Raw genomic sequence first — 14,447 nt, 5'->3', positions numbered from 1 at the left:
AGGTGCTTTGGACATACTTTTTTTGGTCTTTTAAAAAAATCAATCAATTAATTTTTAACATTCACTTTTAAGAATTTTGAGTTCTAAATTCTCTCCCTTCCTCCATCCCCTCCCCCACTCATTGAGAAGGCAAGCAATATGATATCAATTATACATGTGAAGTCATTCAAAACATATTTCAGGACATTCGTTTATATTTAATTTGATGTGACCGTGGGCAAGTCACTTAACCCCAATTGCTCCCCCGTCAAAAAAAACCAAAAGTTTAATCTGCATTATTAACATTTTCTCCATCACTTTCTGAAGTCAAAACAATTAAGAAAACAGTAAATCAAATCCTGATTTGTAGTTGGCTGATTTCTGAGCTGTAAATGCTTGCCCTAAAATTGGCTTTTATCTTTTTTTTTTCCTTAGCAAAATAATTTATTTTTTTATTATGGTAATTTTTATTTATTTTTTTTGTTTTCAACATTTACTTCCACAAGATTTTGAGTTGCAAATTTTCACCCCATCTTGCCCCTCCCCCACCCCAAGATAGCATGAATTCTGAATACCCCTTCCCCTAGTCTGCCTTCCCTTCTATCTCTCCCCCCCTTTCTCCTTCAATTTTCCTGTAGGGCGGGATGGATTTCTGTACCCCATTTCCTGTATTTCTTATTTCCCAGTTGCATGTGAAAACATTTTTTTTAAACATGTATTTTTAAAACTTTGGGTTCCAAATTTTCTCCCTTCCTCCCTCCCCACCCACCCTAATTGATAAGGCAAGCAACTAAATATAGGTTATATATGTGCAGTTATGCAAAATACTTCCATAATAGACATGCTGTGAAAAACTATTTCCCTTAATCCTATCCCACCCCCCCCATTTATTCTATTCTTTCTTTTGACCCTGACCCTCCTCAGAAGTACTTGCTTCTGATTACCCCCTTTCCCAATCTGCCCTCCTCTCTATCATCCCCCTACTCTCTTGTCCACTTCCCCCCTCCATTTTCCTGTAGGGTAGGACAGATTTCCATCCCCAATTGAGTGTGTATGTTATTCCCTCCTTAAGTCAAATTCTATGAGAATAAGATTCACTCATTCCCTCTTACCTTCCCCTGTTTCCCCTCCATTGTAAGAGCCTTTTCTTTTCTGTTTTTCTTTTTTGTGAGATAATTTACCCTGTTCTACCTCTCCCTTTCTCCTTCTCCTAGTATAATCTTCTCTCACCCCTTAATTTTATTCTCCAGATATGACCCCTTCATTTTCAATTCACCCTGTGCCCTCTATTTATCTATCTATGTGTATCTATATATACGTACATATAATTTTTTCCCCTCCAACTACCCTAATACTGACAAAGGTCTCATGAGTTACAAATATCATCTTTCCATGCAGGAATGTAAACAGTTCAACCATAATAAGTCTCTTATGATTACCTCTTTCCTGTTTACCTCTTCATGTTCCACTTGAGTCTTGTATTTGAAAATCAGATTTTCTATTCAGCTCTGGTCTTTTCATCAAGAATGCTTAAAAGTCCTCTATTTCACTGAATGACCATTTTTTTCCCCTGCAGGATTATACTCAGTTTTGCTAGGTAGGTAATTCTTGGTTGTAATCCTATTTCCTTTGCTCTCCGGAATATTATATTCCATGCCCTGCGGTCCCTTAATGTAGAAGCAGCTAAATCTTGTGTTATCCTGATTGTGTTTCCACAATACTTGAATGTTTCTTTCTGGCTGCTTGTAATATTTTCTCCTTGACCTGGAACTCTGGAATTTGGCTACAATATTCCTAGGAGTTTTCCTTTGGGGATCTCTTTCAGGTGGTGATCGGTGGATTTTTTCCATTTCTATTTTGCCCTCTGGTTCTAAAATATCAGGGCAGTTTTCCTGCATAATTTCTTGAAGGATGATGTCTAGGCTCTTTTTTTGATCATGGCTTTCAGGTAGTCCAATAATTTTTATATTCTCTCTCTTGGTCAGTTGTTTTTCCAATGAGATATTTCACATTGTTTTCTAATTTTTCATTCTTTTGGATTTGTTTTACAGTGTCTTGATTTCTCATAAAGTCACTAACTTCCAATTGCTCTATTCTAATTTTTAAGGAAGTATTTTCTTATCTTTTGGACTTCCTTTTCCATTTGGCCAATTTTGCTTTTTAGGGCATTCTCCTTCTCATTGGCGTTTTGGACCTCTTTTGCCATTTGGGTTAAGCTATTTTTTAAGGTGTTATTTTCTTCAGTATTTTTTTGGGTCTCCTTTAGCAAGCTGTTGACTTGTTTTTCATGATTTTCTTGCAAAACTCTCAGTTTTTCCTCTACTTCTCTTACTTGCTTCTCAAAATCCCTTTTGAGCTCTTCCAAGGCCTGGGACTGATTCATATTTTTCTTGGGGGCTTTGGATGTAGGAGCTTTGGCTTTGTTATCTTCTTCCAATTGTGTTTTGATCTTTGTCACCAAAGTAAGATAGTATAGTCTGACTCTTTTTGCAAGGTTTGCTCATGATGCCAGCCAATTACTTGAGTTTTAAACTCTTTGTTAAGGTAAAAGTCTGCTTCCAATGTGGAGAATGTACTGTCCCAAGCTTTGGGGGTTTGTACAGCTGTTTTTAGAGACACTTCTAGGAAGTTGAAAATTTTCAGTTCTTCCAAGGTGCTATGATAAGGAGCGAGGTGTTTTCTCTCCACCACCACAGCAAGCTTCACCACACCAGCGTTCCTCCTCGCCCCAGCACCGCCCCATAGAACTGTGACCCAGATCCAAGTGCTGATAAAGCAAGAGATTCCTGCCTCAGCACTGGCAAAGAGATCCCTGCAATCCCCCTCTGATCAGCTACTTGATTCCCCCTCAGTCTGTGGGCCCGAAGCTCAGGAAACAGCCGTGGCACCCCGGGGTGGCTGAGACCTAGCTCCTTCTCTCAGTGCAGTCACAGACTTTTCCCACTGACCTTCTAAGTTGTCTCTGGCATTCGTGGGTTGAGAAGTCTGGAAACTGCCACAGCTGCCTGAGATTCAGTCCTCTGAGGCCTGCTCCAGGGTCGCTGCGCCCTGCGCACCCATGCTGAACTGTGCTTCTCTCCCCACCTGGCGCGATATACCTTTCTGATCAACCATACAGGCTGTCTTTGGCTGGAAATTTGTTTCACTCTGTCTTTTCATGGGTTCTGCTGCTTTAGAATTTGTTTCGAGCCATTTTTTATAGTATTTGGAAGGGTTTGGGGGGAGAGCTGAAGCAAGTCACTGCTTTCCCTCTGCCATCTTGGCTCCGCCCTAAAGTTGGCTTTTGAGAATCAGTACAATCTGGCTCCAATGCACTTCTGGTTATATCTGTTGATATTTATTGCATTAGAAATTAAGACTGATATTCTAAAAATGTTTATTAATTAAAAATTGCACTAAATCCATTTCATGTTGGCATAAATAATATATTTTATGAAAAAACTGTATTTTCCAAAAGAAAAAAGTAACTGAGAAAAATGGCATTTAAAAAACTTTTTTTTTTTTTTTTGCAAATCTCTTTAATGTCTGCCTTAATAGAATTGAACTGGATTCTCATATATGCTTCTGCGTTCAGTTTATTATTGTTCTGGTTGAAGTTTATGAAGAAAATTGGCTTCACATAGGTTTATAAGTTGAAAAAGGGAAGAATATTTTAATAGGCAAAAAAACATCTTAGTATTATTATGAAAATAATTTTGACCTAAAGGATCTATTGGAGTGGTTTTGGGGAACCCCAAGAGTCCTTGGGAGAAGTGCTTGTCTCGAGCTTTGAGAGGTTAAGGATTTTCCCAGGGTCACACAACTTCCATGTGTCCAAAGCAGAACTTGAAGCAGCCTTATCTCATACGCTGGCCTTCATATACTCCACACCACTGCTAGACATGGAAATACTCTGTCCTTCCTCACCACTCTGGAATCCTGATTGATCACAGCATTGATCAGAGTTCTGAAGTCTTTTAAGAGTTTTTTCTCTTTACAATGTTATTATTCCTGCTTATCCGTTGTAAAAGGGCTCAGCCCTTTATATTTATATTTCAAATTTCAACTAATGTTGAGAGATTCTTTTGTGAGGTAAAAATCCATATAGAAATGTATAGTTATGAGTAATTAAGCCAGACTTTCTGATGAATAGTGTTGAGTTTCAGCCAACAGTTAAAATGGATTGCTTCCAAGAATGATGTATCGATGACCTTTCTTGGTTTCAGCCAACAATTAAAATGGATTGCTTCCAAGAATGATGTATTGATGACCTTTTTTAGTGATGAAAAAAAAAGAATGACTTCCTCTAGTTGATCACTTCTTTCTGGAGATGAAGGAATGAACTTTGACATGTTTAAATACTTCTTTTAGAAGCAGAAAAGTTTTTTGACTAAATTTAAAGAGTGCTGCATAAAAACAACCCTAATGACATGAGAGTATAGTACATAGTTTGAGCCACTGAGGTATAAAGTGATTATTGTGTGAATTCATTTGCTTAGAATAGCTTACTAAGCACTGCTTTTGTAATGCTGAAAGTCCTAGAAATTTTAACTGCTTCGTCTCTTTAACCCACTTCCCTTCTTTCATAGGCAATTTTCTCTTTCTCATTTTAAAATTCAATTTTATTTTCACTTCTGACTTTTCTGCTTCCCACATTCTTTTCTCCTACCACTGAGAAAGCAAGAAATGCAAATTTGTTGTTATTGTGCAGTTGTTTTTCAGTTGTTCTGACTCTTCATGACCCCATTTGGGGTTTTCTTGGCAAAGATACTGCAGTGGTTTGTCATTTCCTTCTCCAGCTTATTTTACAGATGAGGAAACTGAGGCAAACAGGGTGAAGTGACTTGCCCAGGGTCACACAGCTAGTAAGAGTATTTGAACTCAAGTCTTCCTGACTCTAGGCCCTGTACTCTATCCACTGTACCACGTAGCTCTTCCTGAGAAACATAAAACCTGTTACAGAAATGTTTAGTCAAGCATAACAAATTCCTTCATTAGCCATCTCATTCTCATTTTAACATCCATCATCAGGCCTCTCAAAAATTTTTGACCTCCCTGAAGTCTTCTTAATTGCCTGTTGTCTGCACTGCAACAGCTTGTCAGTGATGTCTGTTCTTAATTTGGTGCCCCGTGCACTTTCCCTGTTCTGAAAGGGTTTGTATACCATGTACCCTCATTGAAAAAAAATCTCTTAAAATTAGTCACTCTACTGTCAACAGTGTTTCTTTAGTGCTAGGTATTAATCCATGAGCCAGGAACTATGAAGGAGGTTAGAAAAGGGAGAAGAGCTGAGATTTTATCTTGGTGGTGGTTGTTTAATCAATTAGTTGTGTCCTACTCTTCGTGACCTGATTTGGGGTATTCTTGGCAAAGATACTAGAGTGGTTTACCACTTCCTTCTCCAGCTCATTTTACAGATGAGGAAACTGAGGCAAACAAGGTTAAGTGACTTGCCCGGGGTTACACGGCTGGTTGGTTGTTGTCTTTCATTCTTGGAATCAAGGTACAGTTTGTCTGACTGTGACTGATCAGACCAATAGGATCTTGGAAGGCTCTATCACAGGTTGGCCATGAATAGTCCACATGAACATTTGGAGTTGAGATATCTCTAAGATTGTGCATCTCACTTTTTTTGGGGGGGAGGAAAAAAATCTTTATTTTTTTATTTTAATTAATTCATTTATTTTTAGTTTTCAGCAATCACTTCCATAAGCTTTTGAATTTGAAGTTTTCTCCCTCTCCTTGCCCACCTCTGTCCCCAAGATGGCGTTCAATCTGATAAAGGCTCTACGTATACATCTCACATTTCTTTTGAGCTACTGCAGTTCTGCTTCACTTGTAGAGCACAGCACCTTCTTTAATGTGGATGTGCCATGCTGGGTGGTCCTGTGCTAGTGTCTCCCATGTCTCATACTTTATTCTAAAGTTCTTCAGAGAGACCCTGAGAGTGTCCTTGTATTGGTTCTTCTGACCTCCATATGAGCACTTGCCTTGTGTGAGTTCTCCATAAAGTAGTCTTTTAGGCAAATGTATGTTTGGCATTCATACAATGTGTCCAGACCATCAGAGTTGTGCTCTCTGTAGTAGACTTTGAATGCTTAGCAGTTCAGCTCAAGAAAGAACCTGAGTGTCTGGTATTTTATCTTGCCGGGTGATCTTCAGAATCTTCCTAAGATGATTCACATGGAAGCAGTTCAGTTTCCTGGCATGGCATTGGCATACTGTCCAGGTTTCACAGGCATACAACAATGAGTTCAGCACAAGAGCTCTGTAGATCTTCAGTTTGGTAGTCAGTCTAATACCTCTTCTCTATCACACTTTCCTTCAGAGCCTCCCAAACAGAGTTAGCTCTGGCAATGTGTGTGTCAACCTTATTATCTATGTATACATTCCTGGAAAGCATACTGCCAAGGTAATGGAACTTATCCACAGCATTCAATACTTCTCCAAATGGTTACACATATGGATAGTGTGGTGTTGGTTGGTAAGAACTTGTGTTTTCTTGGTATTAATTGTTAGGCCAAAATTAGCACAAGCAGCAGAGAATCGATCTGTACTTTGTTGTATCTCAGCCTTAGAGGCTCCATTGATTGCACAATCATCTGTGAACAACAAAAAAAAAAATCATGCACCAACTCTCCCTCCGCTTTAGTCTTGGCTTGTAGCCTTTTCAAGTTAAATAATTTACCATCTGTGTGCTAGTTGACCTTGATACCATTTTCATCCTCATTGAAGGCATCTGACAGCATCACTGAAAACATCTTGCTAAAAAAAAAAGAAAGCATGGGTGCAAGCCCACAACCCTGCTTCATTCTCTTGGTGACTGGGAAAGTATGTGAGCATTGTCCATTATCCAGAACCCATGTAAGCAAGCTGTCATGAAAGTGGTATACAATACTGATGAACTTCTCTGGGCAACCAAATAAGCCAGGGTCACACAACTAGTAAGTGTCTGATGTCAGATTTGAACTCAGGTCCTCCTGACTCCATGCCTGGCAGTATGTGATCTTATCTAATTCACGTAACCTCTCTCAGGCTTAGACTCACACAACCTCAGTATCTTCAGTTTCTTCTTTACCTTACCTCTTTGTGCACTCCCTTTTTCCTCCGTGAGTGACTGTACAACATAGCCTCCAGTGCATATAGTAACAACAACAATAATAATAGTAATAATAGCAAGATAGCCGAATGGAGACATCCCAGGACTGTTTCTTTCTAAAACCCATTGTAAAAGATGAAGAGAACGAGATGATGATAATAATTATTATGATTATAATAGGTCCTTCAAAGGTCAACCCATCTTCCATGCCTTGGCAGGCCAGGAAGGCCAGAATGCCAAAGCCGGGGAATATCAGCCAACTTGGACTTCATGTACCCTGAGACTATTATGATAACTTTGAATGTCTGCTGTGAAACACTTTATACTCAGGAACCCCCAAAAGCGGAGAATTGGGCTTTTGACAGTACAGCACCACAGTCAAAGTGCTACAACTGTTCCCATCAAAGAAATGGATGGGGCAACACAGGGTTGATTGCTAGCCCTACTTGGTAGGGTCTTGGTGATCATCTTAACACAGAAGATAGCAGGAAAAAATGCTGCTCGTTCTTGTTCTGGTGCCACAAAAAGTCAAGACGTACCAGAAGAAATCAACAATAACTATTCCTCACTAGCTGGAAATTCTTTAGTGCCGATGATGCTGACCACTATAGCAGGCAAACCTCAATGGACTGAATCTATGAATGCTTTCATTGTTCTCCAATGAGAGCATAACAAAACAGAGTTCTCCTAGCGCATGACAAAATTAGAAACAGATTCTACCGGTTGCAGGCAAAGACTTCTTCGTGCTCCTTTTGTGAACAATACTTTAAGCTCCAAGTCACACAACGATGTATTTCTAGCCAGTACCTGGTGATCACAAGAAATCATTTCAACCCTAAACCCACATTAGGTGAGATAAGATTGAGGAGCTACTGAAATCTGAAGGAGGAACAGTTGAGGTCATTGATAATCTTCACTTAATGCAAATTCCAGAAACAGTACCTAATAATGAAAGAAATGGTAAAACAATGCTGATGTCTCAAATTATTTTGAAGAGGAGATGGTCATATTTGGGCAAGTATTTTGAAAAGCCTTTTTGAATTAGCACAATTTTAACTAGTGGACCAACTGTACTAAAAATAGAGTCATTTTAAAAGCTGAGATTAGCTGTAATCTCCATCAACGAATGCATTCTCCTATAATATTTGACAAAGTGTAAAGTCAGTTCAGGGCCTTTATAACAATAATGACAATGGGAAGAAAAGTAGAATTATCAAGGAATACTCCTAGGGAGAAGCATCACATACCACCATGGAAAAATCATCTTGAGAAAGCTTCCAAAGACTAGCAGAAAAACATCAGAAGATTATATCAATATCTAACATGTACACACAGTAGAAAAGTTCAAAGCCATCTCTCCCAGTTAAAGGCAATAAAAAGGAATTTGGAAAGTAAAAGTGTATTTGAAATTCTAGAATTACTTAATCAGTAATTGAATATAAAAGTCAAAAGATAGTAATATAAGCAATAACTATAACAGTGTAGATAGAAAGAGCAGCAAACACAATCGAGAATGAATGTTGCAAAATTACAGAAAACAAACATGGCCCCAAAGAATCCATATGAGACCCTCCATATTCCTTTGCAGAGATAGGAGTTTCTTGGGCATGGAATACTAAATATATTTTGAGGCTCTTTCTGTGTACTGATCAGTTTTGCTGGTTTTTTTCTCTTCAACCTCTTCTTTTTTTCCTTTAAAAATATTATATGGGATGACTCTGTGGAATGAGGGAGGGAGCAATTTTGTTGATGTAAAAAAAAAGATAAAAAATTTCAAAGTCAAGAGATTAAAGCGATGTGAAGAAGAAAAAAATAATTTTATATCAATCAAAATCTTCACTAGAGAGGCTTGAATTGCAGGGAAATTAGTGGAAGGAGAAGGAAGAAAATGGATATGGAAAATTTCTGGTGATCTGTATGTTTTCAAGAAGTCCAATGAGAATGCAATGAGAATGCCAGCTGTATCAAACATGAATTATAAAGCTTGCACACAATTAATTTCATGAATGCTCGAGCATTTATGTTTAGAAAAGTGACTCAAACTCAAGCTTCTCTGAAAAACTGCGAAGTGACAGGGCTGGGTAGGGTCTCTAAGCTGCAAATGATTCACAGGGTGAATTTCTAGCAAAGAACTTTACCAGCCTCCTCTCAGACGCAAGCCTGATTCCCTCTTTAACAGAAGGATTGCAAATTTACTACCAATAGATGAGAACACCAATGACACATCCAAATACAGAACAGTTACATGTTTATGTATTTTATGCAATGCATTCACAGCTTGTATCACATGGCCTCTGTTTGACTAAGAGGCATGTTGCTGGGTCAGTGGATAGAGCATTGGGCCTAGAGTCAGAAAGACCTGATGTCAGATATGGCCTTAGATTCTTACTAGCTGTGTGACCCTGGGCAAGTCAGTTGAACTCTATTTGCCTTAATCCACTGGAGAAGGAAATGGCAAACTACTCTGATATCTTTGCCAAGAAGACCCCATGGACAATATGGACCATGGGGTCATGAAGAGTCCAACATGACTGACCCACAACAAAAAATTCCAGAGCGTGTAGAGAACAATTTATTACCAATATAGTAATTACTGAACAAGTTACCAGAAAATTCAGGAACATTAAACTGGCCTTGTTGATTATTGCAAAAACCTTTGTTTTACTTTAACACTTACGGTTTGTTCATGTTCTGCAAATATATTGAATGGGCCAAAATATAGTGAGAATATTAGAGTTGTTGTTGGCCACATGGAAAACTGTTCTCTATTTAAAACATGCTACCAACATTCAAACGTGGCATCTTTCAAGTTAATGATTTAAACAAGGTATGCTTCTGCCTTGCTTTAAGTAAAACCCATTATAATATCGCCTAAATAGAACTCTAAGGGTGGCTTTCAGATTTAAGAGAAAGTCAAATCAAACTACCTTATTAATCATTTAATATGTGTGGATACCTTCAAACTATATGATTCCACCAAAAAACGCATTAAACAGCTTATGGAAACTTCTTCCAATGATATAAAAATGGCTTTTGAAATAGTTAACTGTAAAATTCTTGATGCATGCCAAAGAAAGATAGAGACTAAAGATTTTGTGCTTCAGTCCAGATGTCACAGTGAAACAGTAAATAAATGTCTTTATCTTCTCCAGGCAAGACACTTTGAGCCTAAAGACGTCAAAGAAAAGTTAGTAGTCCTGAAACCAAAGCTAAATGGGAAGAACAAATTTAAAGCAATTAATATCTGTATTATATCATATTACTATATTATACTACTACATTGCACTTTCAGATCTGTAAAACAGACCATAACCAATATGGAAAGCATCCTAACAGAAATGCTGTTGTTCAGTCATTTCAGTCATGTCCAACTCTTCATGACCCCATTTGGGGTCTTCTTGGCAAAGATATTGAAGTAGTTTCCCATTTCCTTCTCCATTTCATTTTACAGATGAGGACACTGAGGCAAGCAGGGTTAAGCGACTTGCCTATAGCAAGTCCCACAAGGGCACAGAGTATCTGAGGCCAAATTTGAAATCAGGAAGATGAGTCTTCTTGACTCCAGGATCAACATTCTATCTGCTGTGTCACCCACCTGCCCCTGTAACATAAATACATCTAATATGAATTAAACTAGGACTTAAAACAGCTGTGGAAGGAGTAACAATTCCTTGTCAAAAAAGAGAAGGAAGATGGAGCAGAAGATAAACAATGGAAAAGCCTATAGAAGTATTTTTTGAAACAAACTTACATCATTTCACCAATAATAATGGCTGGCAAAAGGTACACATTGTTGAATTTGTTAAATGTATTTGTTCTGGAAGATAATAGGGAACCGCTCGAGCTCACTGAAATAGCAGAAATGACACAGTCAAACCTATATTTTAGGAAATCGTTTCAGCAAAAGATGGATTGAAGTGGGAGAGCTTAAGGTAGGAAGACCAATTTACAAGTTATTGCAGTAGTCCAAGTGAGAGGTAATGAGGTAATTAAGGCCTGAACTAGAGTTGTGTGAGTAGAGAGAAGGACATTTAAGGGATAAATTGTTCAGGGAGAAACAATAAGATTAGGGAAGAGATACATGAGGTGAGTGAAAATGAGGAGTCAAAGATGACTTCAAGAAGTGAGGCTGGCAGGTAGGGAAGTTTGAAAGCAGGTGGAGTTTAGGAGAAACGATAATGAGTTCTGTTTTGAATGTGTTGAGTTTGAGATATCTGTGCAACATCTAGTTGGAAATTTCTAAGAGGAACTTGGTGATAATGTGTTTGGAGTCCAGAAGAGAAACTGGGGCTAGTTAGATCTAGGAATTAACTGCATAGAAATGATTATTAAACTCATGGGAGCTGATGAGATCACCAGTCAAGATAATATAAAGCCCAGGACAGAGCCTTGGGAGACACCCACAGTTAATAGATGAGACCTGGGTAAAGATCCAGCAAAGGGGACAAAGGAGGAGTAGTCCGGCAAAGAAGATGGTTACGCAGATCCAGAGAGGAGAGAGCATCCCAGAAGAGGGGGATGATCAATAGTTTTCAAATACCGCAGAGAGTTCAGGAAGGATGATGATTATAGACAGGCCATTGGATCTGGCCAACTTTGAAGAGAGCAATTTTGGTTGAATAATGAGTTTGGAAGCCTGATTGTATCAGAGAGTGAGAGGAGAGGGAGTGGAAACATCTATTACCAATAGTCTTCTAAAGGCATTTGGCCAGAAGGAGGAGGAGAGATATAGGACCAAAGCTTTCAGGGATGGAAGATTATCTTTATCTATTACAGATGGTCTTCTAAAGGCATTTAGCCACTAGAGGGAAGAGAGATATAGGACCGTGCCAATTGGGGGTGGATGATCATCCTTATCTGTAAATTATGAAGGAGTTGTTCTAGATGACTTCCAGAGTTATTTATGATTTTATGAATTTTGAAAGCTATAAGACAAAACAGTAAAGTACCATGCAAAAGACAAATCACATTTTTATTCCCTTTTTTATTTTTGCTTTTGTTTTAGGTTGCCCAGAAGAAAGGAATGAAAAAACTTCTTCCTCTTGACCCTGAGGTTCTTTCTGTTTTTGTGCCTCCGTTCCTCAGTAAAGAGGACAGTTCAACAGCTAGTGCCAGTTGTAGTAATCTGAATAAAACAAGAAGACGATCCTTCAGAAAAAAAAGAGACAAGGTCAGGACTGAGAACTGGAAGAACCCCCATGGAGATCAGAAAGTACCTGATGTAGAACATGTTAGTGTTCCAAATGGTGTTGATCTGAGTGCTTTGTCACAGCTGTGCTTTCCAGGTATGGTCTCTTTACTTTATTTATTTATTTTTAATTTCTGGAATAAAACCACCATTTCCATAATATAATATAATAAAAAAGGTAATTTGCACATGCAACTGCAAATCTATTATGTATAACTTGCTATTCCTTTTAAATATATAATAAAGTTATCATGTAAATTTCCTTTTTTTTCCCATTTTTCTTCCCTCCCCCCCTTTGCCCTAAAGATGACTACCATTAGACACAAATAGGGATATATATGTAAAATTATTCTATGTATACTTCTCTTTATCAATTATTTCTCCAGATGCAGATAGCATCTTTCTTCATATGTCCTTTATAATTAATTTGGTTTATAATGGTCAAAATGACTTATTCACTCAAAGTTATTCTTAAAACAATATTGCTGTTACTGTGTACAGTGTTTTCTTGGTTCTGCTCATTTCACTCTTCATTATTTCATGCAAGCTCCATGTTTTTCTAAGATCATTGAGCTTATCATTTCTTACATCATGATTGTATTCCATCACAATCCTATATCATGCTTAACACTTAAATAAATCTCTATTGTAGGTTTTTTTAATTTAAAAATGTATGTTTTTTAGTCTTATAAAATAATTTATTGTAAGAAATCAGCCCGTGTTTAAACAAGCTCACAATTTTCATAGCACCAACCTGTGCTGGTGCTATGCACATGTCAGGATCAGCATGTCAGGAAGCCAACAATTATCAGATAATGAGGATTAGAAGTGAACTAACTTCTTTAGAACAAGAGTAGCTATGTGGCACAGTAGGTAAAGTGTTGCATTTGGAATGAGGGAGACGAATTCAAACCCTGCTTCAGATACATGCAAGGCATGTTACCCTGAGGAAGTCATTTAGCTACTCTCAGTCTCTATGTGTAAAACAAGGATAGTACCTGCTTCCCAGGGTTGTTGTGAGGCTCAAATGAGGTGACATATAAAATTCTTTGCAAACCTTAAAATGCTGTATAATGGTAGCTATAGTAATAATAATAATTATTATTACCGCCTTATGGTGCTACATTTACATACACGCTATACCAAATGTTTTGGCATAAAGGAGTTAGTGTGTGTATAATTCTCTTAGTTGTACCTTTTTACTTTGCATTATTTTCTAGACATTTTACATATTTTTATATGTTCATCATATGTGTCATTCTTTGTGGTAATAAAATCTGCATTCGGGCAGCTAGGTAGTGCACTGGATAGAGAGCGCTGGGCCTATAGTCAGGAGAACCTGAGTTCATATTTGACCTCAGATATTTACTAGCTGTGTGACCCTGGGCAAGTCACTTAATCCTGTTTGCCTCAGTTTCCTCATCTGTAAAATGAGCTGGAGAAGGAAATGGAAAACCAGGCTAGTATCTTTGCCAAGAAAAACCCAAAAGGAGTCACGAAGAGTTAGACACAACTGAAACAACTAAACAAAAACAACAAATCTAAATTCTATTACTTTGATAAATGAATATTTCTCAAGAAGGCTTAGCAGATGGTTTAAAAGTCATCACATCCACCCAAATGCTGTTCACCTTGTAGAATTTGATTTGGCCATGTTTACCTATGCTGCTTGCTGCCCACTGCCCACTGCCCATTTCCAACTGTTCTTCATGATGCTAGTACAAATAAAGACAAAGGTGTTCCTGTAGCAGTTCTGTGCAGAGCTGTCCTGCTGGTGCACCGATTCCCATGGAAGGAGCATGGTATTTCAGGCACCAGTTTGTTGTTATTAATAATAGAGGAAGTGCTTAGTGGAAGAGAACCAAGGCTAAGCACTTCTTGTTAAAAGTATAACTACCTATCTCTACCTGCCCTCCTCTGTTTTACTCTGATCGTATCTAGAAGGTGAAGCCAGATCCCTGCTGGCTACAGTGACCATGACTGTGGGTTGAGTAGATCTGGAGTTCATCCAGAGTACCACCTTCCTCACTCCTTTTGTGCTCTGGAAAAAATTTTGTCTGTAAGACTTTAGTGTTATGCTTATGTAGCCACAGTGTGGATGTGGCCACCTCCTCTCTTTCTGGGCTGGCTTGTTCACCCCAGTCTGCCCTCTCACCAGCAGGTCTGGGGTTCTTAACAGTGGGCTGTCACCTCATGGCCAGG

At 38.3% G+C, this 14,447-nt stretch overlaps 1 protein-coding gene across 2 annotated transcripts in view; it reads left to right on the top strand.

Moving 5' to 3' along the window:
* DENND3 (DENN domain containing 3) overlaps positions 1-14,447 on the top strand; it is a 113,723-nt gene that overhangs the window by 15,714 nt on the left and 83,562 nt on the right. For both annotated transcript variants that reach the window (XM_027844952.1, XM_027844942.1), the window contains exon 2: positions 12,063-12,342. In XM_027844952.1, the coding sequence (XP_027700753.1) occupies positions 12,063-12,342 (280 nt within the window). The remainder of the gene's footprint in view (positions 1-12,062; positions 12,343-14,447) is intronic.

This window comes from Vombatus ursinus, unplaced genomic scaffold, assembly GCF_900497805.2.
Source record: "Vombatus ursinus unplaced genomic scaffold, bare-nosed wombat genome assembly UNPS02005236.1, whole genome shotgun sequence".
In the NCBI taxonomy this organism is placed as follows: Eukaryota; Metazoa; Chordata; class Mammalia; order Diprotodontia; family Vombatidae; genus Vombatus; species Vombatus ursinus.
The sequence above is the reverse complement of the archived record's forward strand: the minus strand, read 5'-3'. Positions and strand labels throughout refer to the sequence as shown.